General features: G+C 40.9%; 1 protein-coding gene across 12 annotated transcripts in view; it reads right to left on the bottom strand.

Moving 5' to 3' along the window:
- Nucleotides 1-25,951, bottom strand: part of HOOK3 (hook microtubule tethering protein 3) — a 143,195-nt gene that overhangs the window by 82,324 nt on the left and 34,920 nt on the right. For 10 of the 12 annotated variants that reach the window (XM_073345890.1, XM_073345889.1, XM_073345888.1 and 7 more), the window contains 3 exons: nt 12,523-12,573; nt 8,782-8,914; nt 6,348-6,415 (listed from right to left, as the gene is read on the bottom strand). In XM_073345890.1, coding sequence (XP_073201991.1) covers nt 6,348-6,415; nt 8,782-8,914; nt 12,523-12,573 — 252 coding nt within the window. Of the gene's footprint in view, nt 1-6,347; nt 6,416-8,781; nt 8,915-10,100; nt 10,223-12,522; nt 12,574-15,907; nt 16,011-25,951 lie in introns of those variants that run through there. The other 2 variants (XM_073345898.1, XM_073345900.1) reach the window with 2 other exon arrangements.

The following is a 25,951-nucleotide window of genomic DNA, read 5'->3' as shown; positions in this document are numbered from 1 at the left end:
TAGATTACACTGGATTAGAAAAAGCAAAAGATTTATTTGTATAATAAAAGCTAAATTTTCATTTATAAAAAAACCCAGATCAATCTTAAACTCAAGAAAGATTTGTTCTGAAGATAAAGCCTTAAGTTTTCACACCACATTTTTATGTATGTTATACAGAGAGAATTATAAATCTGCAAGACAAACACTCTAAAGGAATATGAAAAAAAAATCTTATCTGGTACATTTCTCTCTGTAAAAGCATGCCTGTCTATCATTCATCATGAAAAGCTCGGGATGCTTTTTGCAGAATACTGGCAGCAATCCATATGGCAGTAAAGATCTACTCCGGAAATTTCACTCTAACAGTGGTTCTCAACCTTTTTCATACTTTGACCCCATGTAACACCAAAACAAAAAATCTGGGGCCCCTGCTCCTCCCATTTAATTAAAAAAAAAAAAAAAAAAAAAAGAGGTGCAGATTATGACTCTCCCTCCTGACTTGTTTGCAATTTCTAGGTTAAGAGCCCATGCTCCGAAATGAATATTTTCAAAACTGAAACACTACAAGTTGCATGATATATTAATTGAACTATATTGTTTGGAGAAACATAACCTGTGGATTTTTTAGGGTTGGTGGAAAGAGAGAATCATATATCTTTCTTAGTTATAGCTTTCTAGGGAGGCTCCAGATTGGCTGAGATGCTTCTCCAGAGGAAAAAATTAGCAGATAAGAAAATATATCCTCTTTCTGAACAGACAACCAATCTTTTACAATATCAAAATGGCTAGAGGGGAGTTCAAATATAAAAACAGTGCAAAAGGAAATTCCCAGATTGAGGGGAAAAAAAAAACTATGTTAAGACAGAAGTTAAGACTGAGATACATACTAGTAATATACAGATAAAAATAATTATGTTGACATTAACCCCAAAACAAGTACTACTGTACTGCTTGTTTGGGGGATTATTGGAACATACTCATTTTTGGTATGTTTTTTCTATTACATGAATAATAGAAATTAGAAATGAAAAGGACTAACCAATCTAACCATACATCTAACCAATCCTGATTCCAATGCAAGACTGTTCCCTTCAGTGTAATTCCTCATGCTTCATCTAGCCTGGGGTTAAAAATCTCTCCACAGCCCACTTCCACTACATTCTGTTGATGACCACTCTATAGTTACACAGCTCATTGTCATAATTTCTTCTGCTACCTAGCACTCAGTTTTCTTTTGATTAAATGACACCCCATAACTTCTGGTTACATTACAATGCACAGTAACAAATTGCTCCCCATCCTCAACATTCATGCCATTCACATATTTGTACACCTTTGCACCCCACTCTCTAGCTGTCATTTAGCCAACCTATAAATATTTAGGCATAGTCAATCTTATCTCCAAAATCCCTCCAGCCATTGACCATTTGTGTTGCTCTTCACTAAATTCTTTCCAGTTTATCTACAACCTTCTGGTGACAAGCTGCTCAGAAATGAAATATTCCATCTACAGAGCCCAAATTCTTATGAAGAGGGATTATAAAGTCCCTGTGCTGTGATTTGGTGTTTCTGCAATGCCAAGTTAATGGCCTTTTTCATTGCCACAAACCATATCGTTGTGAACTCGTATCTAATTTATTGCCTTAGTTTTCTAAGTTGAATATCATTTTGTAGTCCCCTGCCAAAAAGTTCTAACCTTGCTAGGCCCCTTAGTATTATTTCCTTTCTCCTCAGAGGCATTCACACCACCTTCCAATCACCTGATTTTTTTAGTGGCTGTTTATATTCTCTTCCAGATCATTAATGACGATGTTAAGACTGAACCCAACACTGACCCTGTGGTGCCCACTTAAGCCATCTCCCCTGCCCAGATGCCATCTATCATAACCTTTTAACAGACCAGCCATTAGTTTTCAGTCTCACTATGACAGCATCCCTAACCAAGACAATTTGATTTTATAAGACTTCACAAGAAGCTATATAAAATGCTTTACTAAGAATTATATGATCCGAGCTTTAATTTCAACCCATCCTTCACGATTCAGCCTACAGAAACCTCTAATATTTTCCCCCAATTAACTTATTCTTTGATAAATGAGAGGTAACAGATCCCTGATCTTAAAAGCACAGGCGAAACAATCTGGACTACAAGTTCATTTAATCAGTTTATATTTTAATATTTTTATAGAAAATATCTGGCATTCCTTTTATTATTCTAATTACACCTTTTTCATGCCCACAGTTATGACAAGCAGCATTACAAAAATAAATATATATAACCGTGCTAGGTGTTATTAAAACCTTTATCCAATTTTAACTGGTTTGCTCATGAGGGCTGAGTTATTAGTGTTGTCATGGATACAAGGTTGGCAACTAAGATTATCATGAGATGTGTACATGAAGGCCCTAGAAACATACACTTGATTCTTCTTGTTTATCATACACGACTGTTCTCTCTCTATTCTATAAACGTAATTTGCAGCTTATTTTATTATGTCATAACATGAAGATGTTTGATACTGCTGTTGCATTATATATAAGATGCATGCTAATTTTATTTCCCTTTGTCAGACTAAGCTATCTGTTTTCTGGAGATTTTTTATTTTCAAGAGACCCAATGGTATATCTAACATCTTCTACAACTTCTAGTATGGTATGACTTTTGACTTTTTCCACCATCACTGATTATTCCATAAAGCAGCCTCTACAAAGAATAGTTCTGACTGAAGACAAAATGAACCTTGAAAATAATTAGGCTGAAACACAGGAAAACTGATATTTGCTATCTCTGTGAAAACAACATTTTTGGGACCAATCTAAGGAGCAAGTCCCTCTTGCTATGCAACCTCAGACAGGTTTGAAACTGCCTCAAGTACTCTGCAGTAAAGAGCATGATCTTATTTTCATGGTCTGGTGGACATGCTTATTGAAGGGGAAAAGGAACTTGTTATAAAGTCTCTACGTTTAGTTATTAGGAAATGAAGGTGTTTTCCTATTTATTGGTAAAGAACTATCAACCTTCCAAATGACTATTTATATATGAGGCTTTGGAAAAGAACAGCATAATTTGTCAGATGCATTATGAAGCAATTGCAAAGCTGTATTGTCACAGAAATAGATGTCATGAGAAATATTAAATTTTTGTTTGCCATGAAAAATCAATCTGTGTAAAATGTGAAATTGAAAAACTTTGTACTAGATTTTTCATTGCTTTGAAAACCACACACTTCGGCCCCCATCCTGCAAACTTATGAGTTCAATGGAACTACTTATGTGCATGAATGTTTGCAAGGGCCTTAGAATCTCAATGCTGGAAACACATGAATTCAGCTCCATTGAAATGAACAGACTATCAAGGGACTGTTTGGTTTATACCGGGTTTATAAGGTGTTTGAAATGTTTCAGAATCTACCTGAAGAAACAAAGATTTTCCATTTATTTTTTAGCTTGGGGTTTTACTTAAAAAATTCGGATAAAGTATACAGTTGTTCAAAAGCACAGGAAATTCAAATAAAATGAAGATTCTTTTAAATTCATTTTCTTGTACAAAATTTCACATGTGAAATTACCATTTCGCAGAAAAAAATACCACCTTAGGTATAGGCTATTACAGGTGATAGATGGGCCAGTTCTGCTAGGGTGTGAAACACGTTTCCATGAGCAGTATTACTTATTGTGCATAAATTAATAAAATATCATCTATAAGCATTTACATATATTTAACTGAAGTAGAAAAATAAACTATGCAATACAGTAGAAAGATTTATTTAACAGGTCTTTTTATGTAACTAATTCTTAAGACAGTCTAACTGCATGGAAAGAGTTTTGCAATGCTTGGATGATGTAGGTATGCAATACCTACACTTCTCACCTGTCTACATGGCCATCATATCAGCACTTATTTGGTGACTCCTCCACATACTTGAGTCACTCAAATCCCTCTGCAGAGGTCTGTTCCAAGCAGTCCATCAGACCATGAAAAAGTTCTGAATGTCCTGGATCCAAGAAGACCCTAAACCTTTTGAACTTTCTAGGACCCATAGAGGCTACCTACTTGAGGCAAAATAAGAACACAATTCTTTGGCAATAACTCTTTATCTGTTGCCCATCCAGCTATGTTTTTCGCCAAAGATGGAGATTGCAGCTCTGAAGATTTTCCTGGGACCTGAACTCTTGACTCTGAGAAGGATTTGAAGATTTTTGAATAAGCATCTCAGAACTCTCCATTTGGTTCCGAATTCCTTAGTCTTCTAAACTCTTTGAATGATAGAGTCAAGCCACTTCGATCTGGAGTATTACTTGGAAAGGAGCTCTTTTGATCAACTGAGTTTCAAAGACCCCTCCAAAGGAGAGCCCTCAGCCTGTGGTGTCACTTTTTTCTTGGCACAGGGCACAAATACTGAAAAAGCTTCATAGCCACTGGACAAATGCTTCATTAAGCCATTAAACAATGGGCATGATTATTAATATGGATACCTTATTAGATTAAAGAACACATCTCCTGAATACAAACTTATTTTTTGTCCACTGTAGCAAAGTGGAAAGTGCTACTAAAAACTGGGGACCAATAAAAGACAGCTATAAAAAATCCTATCAAAACAAATTGGGGAGGGGGACATAGAAAAGGAGACACACATGCACAAAAACTGCCAAAAAAACCCACGTGGTCAGGAAACCAGGAACTGACTCCCTGACAGCACTGGCTTAGGGAAGGACAGGGAATGAAAGATAATCTAGGGGGATGGGTTTGTTTTTTTTTAACCCTCATTTCCAGAATACTAAATCTGAGAAGCAAGTGTGCTTGCCCCCTACCAGTTTTAGTACTCTACATGGTTCCATGGTCATCAAACAGTTCATATGACTCCTAGACTATGGATTGCAGAGACAAGTCATGATGAAGACTTGAGCAACCTTTGGCTCTGTATCATTTATTTCCCTTTTTGGGAACTGTAGGAAAAACACATTTTATATATTGGTAGACAAATCTGAATTTATCACACTGAAGACAGCTTAGTGTTCAACTGCTGATTTATCAAGATCTAAGTGGAATTAGATGCTTAAACATGGTGATTTTTTCTAACATGCAAAACTGATCATCAGTTATGTTAACATCAGTTAAACTGATCATCAGTTATGGATTGGGAAAGAAAGACATATTGGCAAAGACCTTAGTGAACTTTTGCCTTCTTGTGGAGCATGTGCCAAGAAAACATTTACTTTGGAGGTCAGCAAAATCTCTGCCCCTTTTAGATTTCCTGTCTCTCTCACATTAATTTGTCCTGAGTTACAAACCATCCATGAAACCTGTTTCCGGTCACAGAAGAGGCCACTCGGCTGCTTTTATGTCAGTGAGGTTGAGCTACTAAAGTGGTTTGAAGGGAGTTGCTCCATCTGAATCAGAAAAGTGCTTTATAGCGTTGGGTTTCAGCTAAGGCACTATTAGCTAAAGCCCCATAGGCAAGACCCAGAACTAAGGCACGGAAGTCCTACTGAGCTGAGTATCCCTGTATTAGGCAGGCACCTGTTTCAATAGCCAAAACTCGGAAGAAGTAATGGCAGCCATTAACAACCGATTTCACTGTATTTGCTTCCTTTCTGCTATGCTTCCATCTAGTGTCTCAGCATGACTCATCAGTTAAAGCAAGATTGTGAAATCATTCCTTAAAAAAACTGTATATAGTCAACTTGCTGATCTAAACTAAACATTGCTAAGCTTACCAAAAAAGGTGGCCTTTCCCCACTTCTCAGCTTTAAGAACAAATGCTCTTGTGAGGTCTCATGTTACTAAAATGATGTTATTTTTACAAAACATATTACAGTACATTTATTGACTACTATGAAGTATTACCAGGAATAATTAAAACTAAAAACTAGACAACAGCTAACAAATGAGAAACTGTATTTTGCAATGCATTTCCTCTTTTTACTATACTTGTTCACTTACTTGCCCATTTACAAAATTCAGTAATTCAATGAGTCTCCCCGTTACTAGGTGCAAATGAACGACGTTCTACAGTACTTGTTTTGCTACTTACACAACAAAATATAGTGTGTTGTTAGGAGCCATAGGAAAGGAGAGGTAAAGGAAGGGGAACCCTGTATCAATATCTAGAAGTTTAATCTTCTAGATTTAAAGAAAAGTGGGAATTTGCCTGAATTCTATTATATAAATAAAGCTTGATTAGCAAAACTCTGTTTTCCCTAATCAAAAGAGGAAAACATTCCTTATTCTAACTTTATAAATGTTACATTCCATGCCTCTGCTATTATTTTTTTATACTGAAGTTAACAAAACTGAGAAAAAGTATATTCCGGTACTGAATTGAAAAGCTGAATTGTTACATATTATGGACACTTCAGCATACCTCCTGAATAGCTGTCATGACAACATGTTGAACAGACTCCTCCATCATCATGATGGTCTGGATGTACTCTGAAAACAAGAACATTCTTGCATGTCATTATTTACACTTAAACTTAAGATGGTCAAACAGAACAAAGGGGTAAATAGCCACCTCTCTCCTGCAAATTGTGCAGGTGCCATTCCTGGGACTTGTGCCCAGTCAGTGTCCAGACCCCACCCCAATAAACCCAGGAGCACCGTAACAAAAAGCCAAACTTCCAAGTAATGATGCAAGGCTTGCAAGACATTTCTAAAGGTCCATGCGTGTGCACATATGCTGGCAGGCCAAGTGAAAGATGGAGACATTTTCAAAAACTCGAGTCATTTCAGGACCAAGCAGTATATATTCTAATATTGATATTTAAGAAAATCATCACTGATGTGCAAAGTACTCAGTTGTAATACAAACAAGCTTGTAGGCCAGTTGCAGTATCAAAAACTGCAAATTATGTACAAGAACAGGGATAATACAGTTATCCCTGTTGCAAGGGCATCTTGTCTGGATACACATTTTCCTTTCTATGCTCTTTCCCATGGGTGGAGTAGCTATGGAAAGTGGGCTTGTAAGTTAAGGGGGCAAACCATTAACTACTATTGTCCTGACTGATATTGGCAATAGGCAGTGGAGAGTGGAGAGTGAGTTTGTGTGTGTGGTTTTTGGAGGAGGGTGAGGGGGTGAGAGAACCTGGATTTGTGCAGGAAATGGCCCACCTTGATTATCATACACACTGTGAAGAGAGTGCTCACTTTGGATGGGCTATTACCAGCAGCAGAGTGAGTTTGTGTGTGGGGGTGGAGGGGGGGGTGGAGGGTGAGAAAACCTGGATTTGTGCTGGAAATGGCCCAACTTGATTATCATGCACATTGTAGGGAGAGTGGTCACTTTGGATAAGCTATTACCAGCAGGAGAGTGAGTTTGTGTGTGTATGGGGATGGGGGGGGTGAGAAAACCTGGATTTGTACTGGAAATGGCCCACCTTGATTATCATGCACATTGTAGGGAGAGTGGTCACTTTGGATAAGCTATTACCAGCAGGAGAGTGAGTTTGTGTGTGTGGCTTTTGGAGGGGGGTGAGGGAGTGAGAGAACCTGGATTTGTGCTGCAAATGGCCCACCTTGATTATCATACACATTTTAAAGAGTGTGGTCACTTTGGATGGGCTATTACCAGCAGGAGAGTGAGTTTGTGTGTGTGTGGAGGGGGGGGGGCGGAGGGTGAGAAACCCTGGATTTGTGCTGGAAATGGCCCAACTTGATGATCACTTTAGATAAGCTATTACCAGCAGGAGAGTGGGGTGGGAGGAGGTATTGTTTCATGGTCTCTGTGTGTATATAATGTCTTCTGCAGTTTCCACGGTATGCATCCGATGAAGTGAGCTGTAGCTCACGAAAGCTCATGCTCAAATAAATTGGTTAGTCTCTAAGGTGCCACAAGTACTCCTTTTCTTTTTGAGAATACAGACTACCACGGCTGTTACTCTGAAACCTGACTAACAGTTGGGTCAAAGTAATCATTTTTGTCTTTAAATGCCCACTCAATAATTCCCACTGGAACTGTCTGTCCTCCAGTTGCAGCTCCCTTTTTTCCCAGATAGAAGGACCAGGGCACGATACAAGATAAGGTCCTGCCCTTCCATGATTTTCAGGATTCTCATCCTACCTTTCAATAGTGACTCATTTTGTGTACCTTGTGCATCTGGTCAGAGACTCTACTCTTGTCTTTGTTGCATTTTCATGAATATATGCCCTTTGTTTTTCCTCTTCCTGGATCTCATATTTGTAAGTTCCAATATCAGCTGATTTTATAGTACCTGCAAAGGACTCATTTGCTGATGGATATGAGGCATGCTGGGAAACCACTGAGTGGGTAGCAAATTCTCAAGAGTAGAAAAGGCCAGAGAGTTTTAAGTCATGTGCCCAAGGTGGGAGCAAGTGTCAGAGTTGGGAGCAGAATCCAGATCCTATAGCATATGGCTCCCAAACCTATATCATAACCATTTTTTTTGTGTGCAATGTGTATCTTGTCTATGAATTTGTAATTACCCAGGTAAGAATCTGCAACTGAGCCTTCCCACAATAATTAATAACTAAAAGCTGGGTTCAGTAATTTTCATCTGTGAAGCTATTTTTCATTTCTATTCATGGAACCAAAAGGAAATATATACATCAGAAGCATACATAACCAGCTCCACAGTTCCAGCTTGCAAACTCAAGTGAAGCTTGTAATGTGATGTCAACCATCATCAATAAGACAAAATGAAGTCATGACCCACAGAAAAATAAACTGTGCCTCTGACAACAATCCCAGACACACCATTTTCCCCACATCATTTATATAGCAAGTCTGACTTGCATTAACTACACAGAGAGAATAATATATATTTAAAATTGATTACCTTGCTTCTGCTCACAATTCACAGCACATCCCAAAATGAGCTGAAGCATTCTTCCAAGCTCTGCAACATCTGAGTGCTCTCCAATCAGGTTAACATCAGGAAGGGTAAAGTCATTAATCTGCTGCCCTAAAATCTGCACAAAGACACAACATATATATATATATATGTATCAAAATATGTAGATAAGGCAAGAAGCCAGTAGAAAGAGCTCACCTTTGATCTCTGGCAAAGTTTTCAAACCCAACTTCGAGTCTCAAGTGAAATAAATTGGATATCCTCAGCCCACTTATCTTTGGACAAGATTCTACAACACAAATTCCATCTACATAATTTGATACAACCAGCCTTTCAGAGAATCCAGAGAAGGCTATCTCAACTAATACCAACAAACAACTACTCTCACCACTACAGATCTGTTCTTCCAGGCTGGGAAAGGCCAGCAAAGAAGCCATTAACATGAGGAAGTTCAAAAGACAGCTGACCAACAGTACCTGTCTGATGGACTTTTAAAAAAATGAAGTTGTATTTCTACAATTTAAATAAAGAATTCTTCAGATACAAAAATATGTCATCAGACAGAATAATTTAATTGCATCTGGGAAATAAGCTGTAAATCACAGAAGTGGAAAGCTAAAATTCCAAAGATATAAATGTGTGTGTCTAGCCCTGATGGATGACAAAACAAAAGACTGTAAAACTGTCACTAATCCCTTGGTCTAGCAGTTTTACAGGCCTGGTCCAAAAGACATTTAGCAAGTCCGAGATGTAAAACAACTGATTTTCAATCTGTGGAAACAGTCTGAAATGGTACAAGACAAACTGAATAGCAGAAAGGTGGTCACAAAAGGAAAAAAATGCTTGACATAGAAGCAGGGAGAAAGAATGGAAAGAAGCTGAAAGAGAAGAGAATCATACCTGACATACAATTATTGTAAGCCAATTTACAATCTAGAAGGATTTATACATTAATGAGCATTAGTTGGGAGAATTAAGCAGTTCTGCTAGATCAGAAAAAGCTTTGTAAGAGTTGAAAATATTACTATGAAAATTGGGATGAGTCAAACTTTTAGCACATAAATTGCAGATAGAAAAAAAACCAGCCAATTTAACAGATCAAAAATGCAAACGGAGGAAAAAAGAGTGACTGTGAAAGGAATGTGTAATTTATTTGCTGGTTTTTTAAGCCAAAAAATAGCTTTGGAAAAGATATTTACACAATAGTATCTAGCAAATGTATGTATAAGAATACATAAATGACTGTCTTGCAAATCAAGTTGTTTTAAAAAGACAACAGAGATTTGCTGCCTTAGAAGTCTTACCCAAAGAATGGGCATTAACATGACTAATGCCCGCGTATTATGTGGCAAACTGGACCTAAATTCTTGGGCAAGGTTCCCTCGTTTTTCTGACACTCCAGTGACCTAAAACGTGAATTCTGTAGCAGACCCAGGTAAATTGAAAAAAGAATATTTTTATTAATTAAAACAGAAAATGAATAATATAATCAATACAGTATTTCTTGAATGGTTATTTTGATATCCAATTTTGACATTGCCCCAACCTTTAAGATGTGATGCAGATTTTTATATTGCTTTGTAGATGCTCTTAGGGAAGCTGGGTAGGACATATGTCATTTGGCACTATGAGGACATGGGGTTGGGATTGTGAAACAAACATGTTAGCTGGATACTGCTGTCAAAATGGTATGTTAAAATTAGGCGCCAGTGTCGATACCCCACTGAAATGAAAAAGGAACGAGTCGTAGCTATTTGAGGATTTAGCAGCCTCAGGAAACAACCACCATATTGGTTTGGACTCTGACAGCTGAAAAGTCTTCTTTGCACAAATACTAGAAACTTTAAGGAAAATAGCGGAAGCTTAGATTTTACAGCAGAATTCTCTGGGAAGAGGAATAGTCTATGGCAACTTCTTTGGAGATCATAAAGTACACAGGATCCTGGACAGGACCATCAACTTGTTCTCCTGCGAGGCTGTAATAGTGCAGGATGCTTTATGACAGCCATTAGAATCTCCTTGGATACTCCATAAACCATTGAGTTACTGTAAAATGAAACAAAAAAAGTGCTCTAATTCTCCAAGGCTTTTGTCTATGCTAGGTAAAAGCCTAATCTTTTCACATCTAGCTTGTGCAGAAGGACTTTGCCAGGATGTGCACTCAGATGAGAAAAATGTAGGCAGGACAACTGACAAATGTAAGTGGATCTTCATCACCATGCACTTTTGGAAGCAATCTGGGATGTTCCACAGATGCATCTTATCTTTGAAGAATTTTGTACTTAATGAATCAGTCAAAGCTTGAAGCTCAGTCATTTTCTGAATTTAAGTCACTGACTTTCTAAAATAAATTAACCATGTCAGAAACTTAAACTTACATATACTTAGTGGCTTAAAAAGGAGCTGACATCATTTTGAAAATACAACATTGGTATTCTAGGATATAAGGAACTTTTATAATGCATCAAGCTCTCACAAACCCAGAGGCTGTGGACTAACTGCTCTTCCTTCAACATGACCATGAAAGAAATATCTGCCGAATGAAGTATAAGAGAAGATTCTTTTAAACCCAGATTGACAAGTGAAGGTAGCAAGCAGTGTGTGTGCAGGGCACGGAAAAGGATCCATATGGGGTTGTTACATAGCAGATAAACAATTCCCAAGAAAAATGTATGTATGTCTTTCTGATAGATTCATTCTGAGCAGCTAACAGGACTTGGCATGTTTGCTCAGAAACATCAAAGTTCTGAATTCCTACCCTCCTGAGACTTTAACATGAGCTAACTTTAATGGGATACTCAGAACTTCTGAAAATCAGTCTATTTATTAAGCTTGAATTTGGGAGTCTAACGTTAGTCTAACATTTTTGAAAATGTTGCCCCCTCCCCAAAAGTCTTAGCAAATGTATTATCTTCCTCCTCTCTAGAATATTTATACTGTTCAGACAGAAAACAAGTGCTTGGAGTATTCCATAATGTGCCTGTTTCACTGCATTCTTAATGCACCAGCTACCTCAGCACATAGCAGGGAATAAATATATCTTGTTTTCCTTCCCATGGAGTGCAGTCTTGGAGACAAGCAGCACAAGAGCTTCCCCATAGAACACACATGCCACAATAGTAGATCTCTAACAGTCCAAAATTAAAACTTTTAATTAACTCCTCTCTCCCCACCTCAATTGAGTATTTTCCCCATAGAAAAAAATGAAAGTGATAGTCTTTACTAGGAGCAAAGGAGAAAGTCAGACAGACAAGCTTTATTTTTTATGCATTCAACTCCAATATGGAGTCACCAAGAACATCTACTATTTTCATGTCAAGATGCTTAAGAATATTAGTGCTTTTATTTTCAACACAATTTGGAAGTTGGGTTTGTTCCTTAGTGGCATATTTGATGAAGCATGGAATAAAGCTTTGGAGCAGTCTAGTACTCAAGGATAGTCCATGATGAGTTCATTTATTTTGGTAGAATAGGTTTAAAGAGTATGGAAGGGCGGATAAGATACAGAATAGCTATTTAGAAAAATGAACAATTTCATTTCATGAGGAAAGGGTCAGATTTTTTGAAAGAGCTCAGCTCCAATGGAAGTTGCTGGGTGCTGAGCACATGTGATATATCTGGACCTAATACTAAACGAAACAATACTCTGTAACATGTTCAACAAGCATAATGAATATATTCAGCAAAAGGAAAGGTCTGTATAGAGCACTGAGAAACAGTTCTTACCTCATGATTATAATCCAGTATTCCTTTTAAAATTTTCTTCAGATTGCTTATCTGTTTGATGGAAGAGAGAGAAATTAAAATATAGAAAGCCACTGAATTTAAGATACAGTAGAACCTCTAATTTTACAAACTAATTGGGGACTGATGTTTATAAAATTGAAATGCTCAAAAAATTGTACATCTCAAAATTACAGTAGGTATGGTGCATAAATTGCAGTATGGTGCACTACATCGTCGTCGTCTTGTTCTTTACACCACTGCAAAGATACTTCCCATCCACTGAAGAAATTGGAATGTGAAGAGATGTCGACTTGTTCATCGACATCACTTTCATTATGTGATTTTCCCCCCCTTCCGGAAAAATTATTTATGTAACTGGTCATTTATAAGGCTGGTTTTAGTAAAATTGAAATTCTACTGTATTTATATAAATATATAAAAACAATTGTGTAGGTATACAGCAGGCTAAAAAAATCACAAGTAATACTGTAAGCAGAATCACATACACAAATGTAAGTCCATTTGTATTTCTAGTGAAAAGTATCTTGCCTGAATCAATAATTCATTATGATTATATATGATTGTCCCATGATGCGGGCCTGATCCGAAGTCAACGCCAGCCAATGGAGCACAGTGAAGTGAATGACAAAAATTCCTACTGACTGGAATGGGCTTTGACTCAGGCCATGGTGAAAAATTGTAAGAGTAGCACTGTTTAAGCCAGTGTCATGAAAGTGATGGGGAAGCTGGGGCTCCAAAATGAGAGGGTGAACTATTTCCTGATCTCGGTGAATGGGGAAGGCTCTAGGCTAGTTGGAGGGAAAAGGTACGGCCCAGACAGGAAAGAAAAGGAGTAGATTTCTGCTAAAGGTGGTGCTGAACTCTGGGGGTACTGTCAGTACTGAGAATTTAGACATCAGAGTTAGTGCCAAGAGTAACGTCCTCAATACAGAGGATGGCACCAGATAAGCAGTGACTTCCAACAATAGTTGGTCTGCTGGATCCATTAGGGCTTTGCTCGCCAGAGCCAAGGTATCAGTAGCAGATGTAGGTACACGGGCTGTTTTGGTACTACTTAGTACTGGGCCAGGAATCAATACCATGTCACTTGCCCTGTATTACTAAAGGACTTTCTGCCAAATTCCAAGGAGGAGCCCGAAGGCAAATGATCTTTTCTTAGGCCTCTGAGCTTTTCCCTTTTTACAGGAGGTAAAAGCACTGGTGCTAGGAACCATGGCCCGTTTGGTGTTCTGGTCTACCTTGATTCCAAGTGGAGGATACATCTCAGTCTTTTGGTGCCGGAGCAGCCATCAGCGATAAGCTGACTTGGGCAAGTCATGGACAGCCAATGGACAGTCATGGACAGCCAATCAGTACAGTGTCAGCTGCCTTATCAGAATTTGCCTTCAGAGTTGCATTGCAGCTCACAAGGGCTCTAACTAACTGGACCTGGAGGTACAAGGTCTCATCTTGCAGCCTGATGCCTATTCTTCTGGGTGTAAAAGTGCCCCTCACAGACTGCTCCAACAGAAATAGTTTTAGCCCAGTGTCTCCAGATTTTTTCATTTCTGATGAGAAAGACTGGCAGACAGTGCAATGGTCAGTCATACGGCTTTCACCTAAGCAGAACAAACCATGGCTACCTCCATCTGTGAGGAGAATGTGTCATTTGTGAGATGGACAGGGTTTGAAGCCACCATGATAGTGGTTGTGGTGAAGAGTACTGAATAATAAATAATTTTTGGGAGTGGCAAGGAAGGAGGTTTGCAAGAAAATTAAAAGAATTTTCTGACAAGAATTAACCCTAGTTATCTACCTAGAGTATTTCCTCTCTTTACTTGTCACTAGCTAAAGGGTAGCAGGCATATATAGCCTGGTTCTGTCTCGCTGCCACAGGCAGTAAGAGAGACTTGAAGGATGGGTCTGATCACTCTGCTGACCTTTATGCCCTCATGAGGGAGTGGGACGAGGACCTGTGGGGTGCAGGCATGGCCCAATGGACACTGCTATTCAAAGATTCTGATCTCACATCCTTGAGCGGCATGCACATATAGAGTGGGATCCACACCGACACATACTCGAAGAACAAGAAATTTTATCTCCTACAAAGTGGGGTAAATAGGAGAGAGAGAGAAAGAGAGAGAGAGAGAGAAAGAAAGCCTGGCTGTGGATTTAACACATACTGGAGCTCTAAGGGACATGTTTTGGTTACATCTCTAACTATACTAAACTTAAAGTGTGTCCCTTCCTTTTTACATTTGTGGTAGCAGATGATCTCAACCCTGGAACGCCTGTCAGCCCTGCCAAAAAAAAGACCTAACATCACCCCCAACTTGATTTTACTAACTATGAAGGGCCTGGCTCTCAGTCAAAGATAGACGCTCCCTTAGTACTTCAGCAAGTTAGACTGGCCAAAACTGCAACCAAAGAAGATTTTGCATCTGCCCCCGAAAGGAGTTAATCCCATCTCAATCCTTTCTATTTGTCCATGATGTAGACAGAAAACTATTCATGAGAAACTGCTTCTGAATGTAGGCAGCTAGGATTCACCAACCTATGTACCAGTCAATAGCCACTCATAGATGTTATGGCTTTGTAGACACTATGGGGAGGGGAGGGGGAATAACTCTTCATGTCCTTTAGAGTGATGGGAGAAGATTATAAACACACTCTATACGTAGCCCAGTAAAGAGCACTCTAAGCAGTGCCACAAGCCATCCGTATTCCAACAAGACCTAAGAAGACAATGCAGAGAAAATTTAGGAACCACTGTACTGATATTAAAGGGCACACTGTGATGACCCACTTGGCCAACAACAGAGTTAGCCAACAGAGAGCTCTGAAAGCCATTCAGCTCTATCACTCTCCACTGGCTAAACAATGAAACAGACCCTCCATCCCCAAAAGCACAAATGTTAGCTAAAAACACTTGGGATAGGTTTATGGGTGTCACGATGACCATGAAATCTCAAATCAGACTAGAAAAAATGCTATCTACTTGGATTTTTTAAATAAAGATCAGCCTAAAATGAGAAACTGGAGACACTGCAGAGCAAACTGCATACTGCAGCTATTCCAAGCTCTCTAATGATGTGAGACTGAACAAAGAATTGTCATTAATTCCACAATCCTAAACCACCTCCCACACCTTCTCTGGTGTCAAAAGTTCCAACTGCCAAGGCATCCAGTCCCCACCACCTCTGGAAAAAAGATGTTCACAGCAGTTATGCATTTTCATTACAAAAATCTGCAGCAAATTTAAAATTTAGGGGAAAGGTAAATTACTTGATTTTAATATTAAATCGAACACGATAAGGAATGCTGTACTGATTGTATTATTCATTTTCATAAATGATTCATTAAAAACCTCCAATTTTGAATTTACCTGAGGCTGCCGCAAAATTTCCAGCCAGCTGCACTGAAGTGCCATAGAAACCAAGGGCCATGCTGCAGAATTAAGTCCAGTTTACCTCAGAGTACATGGGGACCTTGAGTATTTCCCAAAAGTGACAAAGAAATAAAATGAAAAATACTACCCTTTTCCCCATGTGAATCAAGATTCCCTAATCAAAAAGAAAGTGATCATGTTCCTTCCATATAATCCCCAGCCCAGATTTCACCCCTTTTTGAGTAGGAGATTCCAGCTCATCTGCTACCAAGACTAGGGTGGTTAGAGAGCGCCTCAGACAGAGGTGACTGAAAAGAAACCCAACATCTGATCTCCATGACCCCATCTTTCTATCTCCATAACAATCAATACCTCGATACATCCCGTTCAAGTGTTTGCTGCAACACCATGGTAAAACACACAACCAGCCAATCATAAGACCCACCATAATACAAGTAACACCAACTTAGACTGGTCTAACATCTAACACTAATCATGAGTCCAGCAGGGAAGGGACATTTTTAGTGGCTTACAGCAAATATGCTGGAATACAGCTGCTGCCAAGGGCCAATCAGCGTGGGAAATTAGTGCAACTGTTTTCTATTTTAAATTCGACTCAGTAGCAATATTATCATCACCTTCCAGTCACAACACACATTTTAAGGAGAAATTCAAATACAGTGACAAAAACATTTATATCACAACAGGGAAGCAAAGCAAGTGCTAAGAGCAACTGATTAATTTGTAAAAGTTAAATACCAGGACTGAGGGGAGAATATAATTATATTGTTTCAGAGCTTTAGAAAACAAAGGGGCATTCAGTCAAGCAATGACAGAAGTAGAAGTAATTCCATATACAAACTACATATAGCATACTGCTCTCTGCTGGATGGATTAAACACACTCAGGTGTTTGCACTACAGTCCCTGACCTAAAGGTGGGATACAAGTCCTACCATTACATCTTTGAGTACACCTCTCTGTTCATTTTTAAAATTTTCTGTTCTGTGTCATTCTTTACCGTGTCTATCCAATGCACCCTCGGTCTTCCTCTATTTCTAGTTTCTTAGCCCTGGTCTACACTAGAACTTTAGGTCGAATTTAGCAGCATTAAATCGAGGTAAACCTGCACCCGTCCACACGATGAAGCCCTTTATTTCGACTTAAAGGGCTCTTAAAATCGATTTCCTTACTCCACCCATGACAAGTGGATTAGTGCTTAAATCGGCCTTGCCGGCTCGAATTTGGGGTACTGTGGACACAATTCGACGGTATTGGCCTCCGGGAGCTATCCCAGAGTGCTCCATTGTGAACGCTCTGGACAGCACTCTCAACTCAGATGCACTGGACAGGTAGACAGGAAAAGAACCGCGAACTTTTGAATCTCATTTCCTGTTTGGCCAGCATGGCAAGCTGCAGGTGACCATGCAGAGCTCATCAGCAGAGGTGACCATGATGGAGTCCCAGAATTGCAAAAGAGCTCCAGCATGGACCGAACGGGAGGTACGGGATCTGATCGCTGTTTGGGGAGAGGAATCCCTGCTATCAGAATCATAGAATATCAGGGTTGGAAGGGACCTCAGGAGGCCATCTAGTCCAACACTCCGCTCAAAAGCAGGACCAATCCCCAATTAAATCATCCCAGCCAGGGCTTTGTCAAGCCTGACCTTAAAAACTTCTAAGGAAGGAGATTCTACCACCTCCCTAGGTAACGCATTCCAGTGTTTCACCACCCTCCTAGTGAAAAAGTTTTTCCTAATATCCAACCTAAACCTCCCCCACTGCAACTTCAACTCCATTCCAGTTTTCGAAATGCCAAAACCTTTGTCAAAATCTCCCAGGGCATGAAGGACAGAGGCCATAACAGGGACCCGAAGCAGTGCCGCATGAAACTGAAGGAGCTGAGGCAAGCCTACCAGAAAACCAGAGAGGCGAACGGCCGCTCTGGGTCAGAGCCCCAAACATGCCGCTTCTATGATGAGCTGCATGCCTTTTTAGGGGGTTCAGCCACCACTACCCCAGCCGTGTTGTTTGACTCCTTCAAGGGAGATGGAGGCAATACGGAAGCAGGTTTTGGGGACGAAGAAGATGATGATGATGAGGTTGTAGATAGCTCATAACAAGCAAGCGGAGAAACCGGTTTTCCCGACAGCCAGGAACTGTTTCTCACCCTGGACCTGGAGCCAGTACCCCCCGAACCCACCCAACTGCCTCCTGGACCCAGCAGGCGGAGAAGGGACCTCCAGTGAGTGTACCTTTTAAAATACTATATATGGTTTAAAAGCAAGCATGTGAAAGGATTACTTTGCCCTGGCATTCGCGGTTCTCCTGGATGTACTCCCAAAGCCTTTGCAAAAGGTTTCTGGGGAGGGCAGCCTTATTGCGTCCTTCATGGTAGGACACTTTACCACTCCAGGCCAGTAACAGGTATTCGGGAATCATTGTACAACAAAGCATTGCAATGTATGTTTGCTGGCGTTCAAACAACATCCGTTCTTTATCTCTCTGTGTTATCCTCAGGAGAGTGAGATATAATTCATGGTCACCTGGTTGAAATAGAGTGCTTTTCTTCAGGGGACACTCAGAGGAGCCCATTCCTGCTGGGCTGTTTGCCTGTGGCTAAACAGAAATGTTCCCCGCTGTTAGCCACGGGGAGGGGGGAAGGTTGAGGGGGTAGCCACGCGGTGGGGGGAGGCAAAATGAGACCTTGTAACGAAAGCACATGTGCTATGTATGTAATGTTAACAGCAAGGTTTACCCTGAAAGAGTGTAGCCACTGTTTTATAAATTGTGTCTTTTTAAACACCGCTGTCCCTTTTTTTTTCTCCACCAGCTGCATGTGTTTCAATGATCACAGGATCTTCTCCTTCCCAGAGGCTAGTGAAGCTTAGAAAGAAAAAAAAAAAAACACTCGCGATGAAATGTTCTCCGAGCTCATACTGTCCTCCCACACTGACAGAGCACAGATGATGCATGGAGGCAAATAATGTCAGAGTGCAGGAAAGCACAAAATGACCGGGAGGAGAGGCGGCGGGCTGAAGAGAGTAAGTGGCGGGCTGAAGACAGGGCTGAAGCTCAAATGTGGCAGCAGCGTGATGAGAGGAGGCAGGATTCAATGCTGAGGCTGCTGGAGGACCAAACCAGTATGCTCCAGTGTATGGTTGAGCTGCAGCAAAGGCAGCTGGAGCACAGACTGCCGCTACAGCCCCTGTGTAACCAACCGCCCCCCTCCCCAAGTTCCATAGCCTCCACACCCAGACGCCCAAGAACGCGGTCGGGGGGCCTCCGGCCAACCAGCCACTCCACCACAGAGGATTGCCCCCAAAAAAGAAGGCTGTCATTCAATAAATTTTAAAGTTGTAAACTTTTAAAGTGCTGTGTGGCATTTTCCTTCCCTCCTCCACCACCCCTCCTGGGCTACCTTGGTAGTCATCCCCCTATTTGTGTGATGAACGAATAAAGAATGCATGAATGTGACGCAACAATGACTTTATTGCCTCTGCAAGCAGTGATTGAAGGGAGGAGGGGAGGGTGGTTAGCTTACAGGGAAGTAGAGTGAACCAAGGGGCGGGGGGTTTCATGGAGGAGAAACAAACAGAACTTTCACACCGTAGCCTGGCCAGTCATGAAACTGGTTTTCAAAGCTTCTCTGACGCGTACCGCGCCCTCCTGTGCTCTTCTAACCGCCCTGGTGTCTGGCTGTGTGTAACCAGCAGCCAGGCGATTTGCCTCAACCTCCCACCCCGCCATAAACCTTTCCCCCTACTCTCACAGATATTGTGGAGCACACAGCAAGCAGTAATAACAGTGGGAATATTGGTTTAGCTGAGGTCTAAGCGAGTCAGTAAACTGCGCCAGCGCGCCTTTAAACGTCCAAATGCACATTCTACCACCATTCTGCACTTGCTCAGCCTGTAGTTGAACAGCTCCTGACTACTGTCCAGGCTGCCTGTGTACGGCTTCATGAGCCATGGCATTAAGGGGTAGGCTGGGTCCCCAAGGATAACTATAGGCATTTCAACATCCCCAACAGTTATTTTCTGGTCTGGGAATAAAGTCCCTTCCTGCAGCTTTTGAAACAGACCAGAGTTCCTGAAGATGCGAGCTTCATGTACCTTTCCCGGCCATCCCACGTTGACATTGGTGAAACGTCCCTTGTGATCCACCAGAGCTTGCAGCACTATTGAAAAGTACCCCTTGCGGTTTATGTACTCGGCGGCTTGGTGCTCCAGTGCCAAAATAGGGATATGGGTTCCGTCTATGGCCCCACCACAGTTAGGGAATCCCATTGCAGCAAAGCCATCCACTATGACCTGCACATTTCCCAGGGTCACTACCCTTGATATCAGCAGATCTTTGATTGCGTGGGCTACTTGCATCACAGCAGCCCCAACAGTAGATTTGCCCACTCCAAATTGATTACCAACTGACCGGTAGCTGTCTGGCGTTGCAAGCTTCCACAGGGCTATCGCCACTTGCTTCTCAACTGTGAGGGCTGCTCTCATCTTGGTATTCATGCGCCTCAGGGCAGGGGAAAGCAAGTCACAAAGTTCCACGAAAGTGCCCTTACGCATGCGAAAGTTTCGCAGCCACTGGGAATCGTCCCAGACCTGCAACACTATGCGGTCCCACCAGTCTGTGCTTGTTTCCTGAGCCCAGAATCGGCGTTCCACAGCATGAACCTGCCCCATTAGCACCATGATGCATGCATTGGCAGGGCCCATGCTTTCAGAGAAATCTGTGTCCATGTCCTGATCACTCACGTGACCGCGCTGACGTTGCCTCCTCGCCTGGTATCACTTTGCCAGGTTCTGGTGCTGTATATACGGCTGGATAATGCGTGGGGTGTTTAACGTGCTTCTAATTGCCAAAGTGAGCTGAGCGGTCTCCACGCCTGCCTTGGTATGGCGTCCGCACAGAAAAAAGGTGCGGAATGATTGTCTGCCGTTGCTCTGATGGAGGGAGGGGTGACTGATGACACGGCTTACAGGGTTGGCTTCAAGGAGCTAAAAATCAACAAAGGGGGTGGCTTTACATCAAGGAGTATTTCAGGCAGGACTTCACAGAGGGTTCCAATAAGAAATGGTGCACCTAAGTTATTGTTCTTATTGGAACAAGGAGGTTAGCCTGGCCTCTGATTGATACATGGCTAGATTTACCTCGCTGCACCTTCTCTGTGAGTGACTGCAGTGTGACCTAGAGGAATGAGTCCCCTAGACAGGGGAGGAGGCAAATGAGTACAAACCAAATCTGGTCTATTTCTTGTTTTGATCCACTCCATCTATCTTTTACATCTTTGGCTGGCAGCAGACGGTGCAGAAGGACTGCATGCCATCCACATCTCATGGCTGCTCGGCAGAAGATGGTACAGTACGACTGCTAGCCATCCTCATCTCTTGCCTGCCCGGCAGAAGATGGTACAGTACGACTGCTAGCAATCCGTATCTCCTGCCTGCTCACCATAAGACGGTTCAATAGGACTGACTGCAGGACTAAAGAGAATGACCTGGTCAAGTCACTCCAAGTTTAGTCCCTGCGCCCATGTCTGCCCAGGCGCTCCCAGCCGACGTGGCCAGGAGCACCTCGGACGTGACGATGACGGCTACCAGTCATATTGTACCGTCTGCTGCAACAAGGCAAGAGGTTGCTGCTACTGTGTAGCAAAGCCGTACCGCGTCTGCCAGCACCCAGAAGACATAGGGTCACGGTTACCTGAGCGGGCTCCATGCTTGCCGTGGTATGGCGTCTGCACATGTAACTCAGGAAAAAAGGCGCGAAACGATTGTCTGCCCTTGCTTTCACGGAGAGAGGGAGGGAACGGGGGCCTGACGATATGTACCCAGAACCACCCGCGACAATGTTTTAGCCCCATCAGGCATTGGGATCTCAACCCAGAATTCCAATGGGCAGCGGAGACTGCGGGATAGCTATCCACAGTGCAATGCTCCAGAAGTCGACTCTAGCCTCGGTACTGTGGAAGCACTCCGCCGAGTTAATGCACTTAATGCACTTAGAGCATTTTCTGTGGGGACACACACACTCGAATATATAAAACCGATTTCTAAAAAACCGACTTCTATAAATTCGACCTTATTCCGTAGTGTAGACATACCCTTACACTCTGAAAGGAATTGCCATGTACGGTATCCTCCCTACATGCATCTTGGGCACATGTCCGAACCACTGCAGTCTTTCTTGAATCTTCTGTAACGGAGTTACTTCTTGCCCTGTTTTCTTATCACTTCATTTATTATTTTCTGCAGTCTTGAAATTCTCAGTATTCCCCTCAGCCAGTTCATTTCTGCAGTCAGTATCTTTCATTTATCAATCTTCCGCATACTCCAGCATACTGACCTATATAGCAGTATTGTCACAACAACTGAGACATAACATTAACTTGGTGTGCAACAGAATGTCATAAGAAGAGAATGGAAATGATTTTATTAACACTATTGAGCTGTTTGTGAATGATTTGGTGATATATTAGTGATTTATTTCTCTGAATGTCACTGTAACCAGCAGTGAAAGTCACTAGATTTGTCACTGGTCACGTTGACAATTATTTCCTCACTAAGGAAACCAAAAAGTCACTAAACCTAGTGACAAAGTAGCGAAGTTGGCACACTTTGGAAACACTTCTGGAACCAAATGCATGGCATGTGTGGAATACACAATAGGGACCATCACTCAAAGAAGCAGCACTGGTTCAGAAGCTGGGGCTTAGTGGAAACTAAGCTAATTGTGTTAATCACTGATCGCCTTCTTGCCATGAAGATAAGTGTCTGTGCAGGCTCTTTCAGACCAATTCACAGCCTTTCATGTGGATGACCATGAGCTTCTGCAGTCTTACCTGCCGATCCTAGCAGGAGGTTCTGTTCCTATCTGTCTGAGAGAACTGAAAGGGTAATTTGTTAGCAACTGCTCCTCTCCCAGAGGACTCTCTTATGTAGGATGATAGTAGACCATGGAAAGGACTATAATGAATGGTGATGGTACCCAGTTCTATGCTTGTTACATCCCACCCAGCTGGGGCAGTGGAACAAAACTCAATGTCAATGTGATCTTAGGGCTTGGAAGACAGATCCAATTTATTTAATGTAAGACAGAGTGCTGGTGGGATGGGACACACCTAACTCAGGTCCAGCAGTCATCATTTTTTAAAACCAAACTTTATTAGTGCTGCTGCACAAACAGAGAATTAAATAATCAAAGTATCACAAAGTGGTATAAAACTATACTAGAACAAGAATCAAAAAAATAGTTTTCAAGAGTCCAGATTTGGTTATAGTCCTAAGCAGTCTATATCATAATTTAATAGATTATTCCATTTTGCCTAAACTGTTTCAAACTGAGAGCCATTCATCTTTGAAAATGTCCTCCCTTTCCACAAGACATCCAATGTTCTGTTCTAGTGGTAGAAAGTCTAACAGAAACTATCATTATAAGGTTGGACAATGTTACCCAATATTTGAACACACAGTCTGCTAGTACTAATGGAAATAAATGACATTTTTAAACAAATGCTGCAGTCTGATTGCCCAGGCAAATATCTAGGACAAAAAGCTTGGGATCAAACAGGAGATAACTGAGAACTTATTGCTCAACTTTTCCCCAAAATTTATGAATTTCTGAAAACTACCATAGTGAATGAGAGAAAGAGGACATTATCCAAGTTTTTGTTCCCATCCTCCACACATTCAATAATATTCTGCACAGACATAAAATGTGATGAAATAAAACACCTATGGACATTTGTGTCTGTCTCAAGTCATTATGCACAGTAATGTTATCAACTGCTTTTCAAACTGACCAGTCCTCCTCAGATAATGGTATTCCTATATCTTTTGAACACTGAAATATTGAAGTTTGTGGTTTAGGGAAGTTCACAACTGCAAGGCCTTGGTAACAGAATGAAATATTTTTTGTGCTGTTTCCCAGTTACAATGATTGGCATTCTGTTTCCAAAATGTGTTTTTAATAGAAAATCTCTGTTCTGCATGCAATCTAAAATATAATTATGCAAAGTGGATTTCTCTTGCACTAAGCAAGGCAAGAGATAATTATCTTTTCATTTTTAGAGATTTTTACAAAAAAAACCCCAAAAAACCTATTTCGTAAACCAAAATTGATAAGCTGGGTGTTCATTACCAATAGAAAAGATGGATTACCAATGATTGTGGTTATCCAAAATTTTGCACATGAAATGTGGCATCTTTCCTTAATTCTATTACATAGAAGTATAATGACATACATAGTGGCATTTAACATAATAAAAAAATTTGGTCCATTTTAAGATACAGTGCATTACCTAGTAGAATGAATTCTAGTATATACAGCTCTGCCTGTACCCAGTGCTATAATGTGTCCCCGATGGTCTTTTCCTACCCTTTTTCTCTGTCTCTGAAGCCAAAAGTATGCTCTGCAACTGGGAATATTAAGACCTGCCTACGCAATTTATGTTCCTTCAGAATTTGAGAATAATCTTTAGTATTCAATCATACAGATAAGTTTGCCACTGGTATAGTAAAAGGACACTACATTTTTAATAGGACAACTCTGTCCTTCATAGTTATTGGTAAATTTGCCTAGTGATTCAAATCACTTTAAAACTGATTAAGTGAGAAGGCTAATAATTCAATATTTGGATTTCAGACCAAATCAAAGAGATTATGATGATCAAATACTTAATCTAAGTGCGTGCTAACGTAGCACTGAGCCATGCATTCTTGCACAGCTCCGATGTACAATCAAAACTCTGATTTAAGGTTCAATTTATAACCATGTAATTTTACTAAATTCCTCAATGACAATGGCACCTGGAGTAGGATGTCATCAGCGTGGGGGGTGCATCAGGAAAACAAGATCAGCTGCATAGTATTCTACCTCATCATCTATTCCCCAGACTTGGATACCTTCACTGATTTGTACTTCTAGTGTAAGTGTTTGACTACTACACCATGCAACATTGGAGACAGGGAACAAAGCTCTACCTTGTGCCTGACACAGTCAGAATATTCTTCTATTCACTATAACAGAGCCTTGTGGGATAGTGTACAAAATGCTTCAACAAAAAAACTTCAAAAACAGACTTCAATGAGAAACTGCAGAACTGGAATTAATTTCCAAACTTGACACCATCAAATTAGGCCCAAATAAAGACTTGGTTGATACTCACACCTTCTTGTCAACTGTTGGAAATGGGCCACATCCACCCTGATTGAATTGGCCTCGTTAGCACTGACCCCCTACTTGGTAAGCCAACTCTCATCTTTTCATGTGCTGTATATTTGTACCTGCCTAGTGTATTTTTCACTCCATGCATCTGATGAAGTGGGTTATAGCCCACGAAAGCTTATGCCCAAATAAGTTTGTTAGTCTCTAAGGTGCCCCAAGGACGCCTTGTTGTTTTTACTATTAAGGATGTTCACAGATACATGCTACTGACATCTTAAATCTGGAGGTACGCCATCTAAGTATACATACTGAAGATGTCCCCACTCACCACGTTTTAAATGACCAATATATAGAGAGCTGAAGACAAACTGTAACTGTGTTACTTGTCAGATATGCATACTCCTTATATCAAGGATCCCTGCAAGTGGCGAGGCTACAAAAGGAAGAGTTAAATATTTTGTTTGTGCCCTTTATTATTTTTACAAAGGTCTCAAAGGTTGCATTGTTGTTGGGGTTTTTTTGTTTGTTTCCTTTAGTACACTCCTTGCATGAAAAGTATTAGCTCTTCACATTCTTATTTATAAAGTGGAGGATTGAAAAACTACTAAGATTCTGACATCAACGGACAAACCTCAGCTGCTTTCCCTCTCTTCATTTAGGAGGGGAAGAGTTTAATATGGCTGCTTTAAACTTTTTTGGGGGAACACTCCCCTTCATGTCAAATTCAAACTCCTGACAAACTGGTACGAGAAAGTTCCCTTCCCCCAATTTCAACAGGGATCTGCAAAAGCTGCAGTTGAACTTTCAGCCTATTGTGATATTATGGACAGTAGTTCTCCAGTTGATCAAGAAAAACAGCAGTCGAGGC

This window comes from Lepidochelys kempii, chromosome 5 (assembly GCF_965140265.1).
Source record: "Lepidochelys kempii isolate rLepKem1 chromosome 5, rLepKem1.hap2, whole genome shotgun sequence".
Classification (NCBI taxonomy): Eukaryota; Metazoa; Chordata; order Testudines; family Cheloniidae; genus Lepidochelys; species Lepidochelys kempii.
Note: the sequence above shows the minus strand (reverse complement) of the source record. Positions and strands in the feature narration are given on the sequence as shown.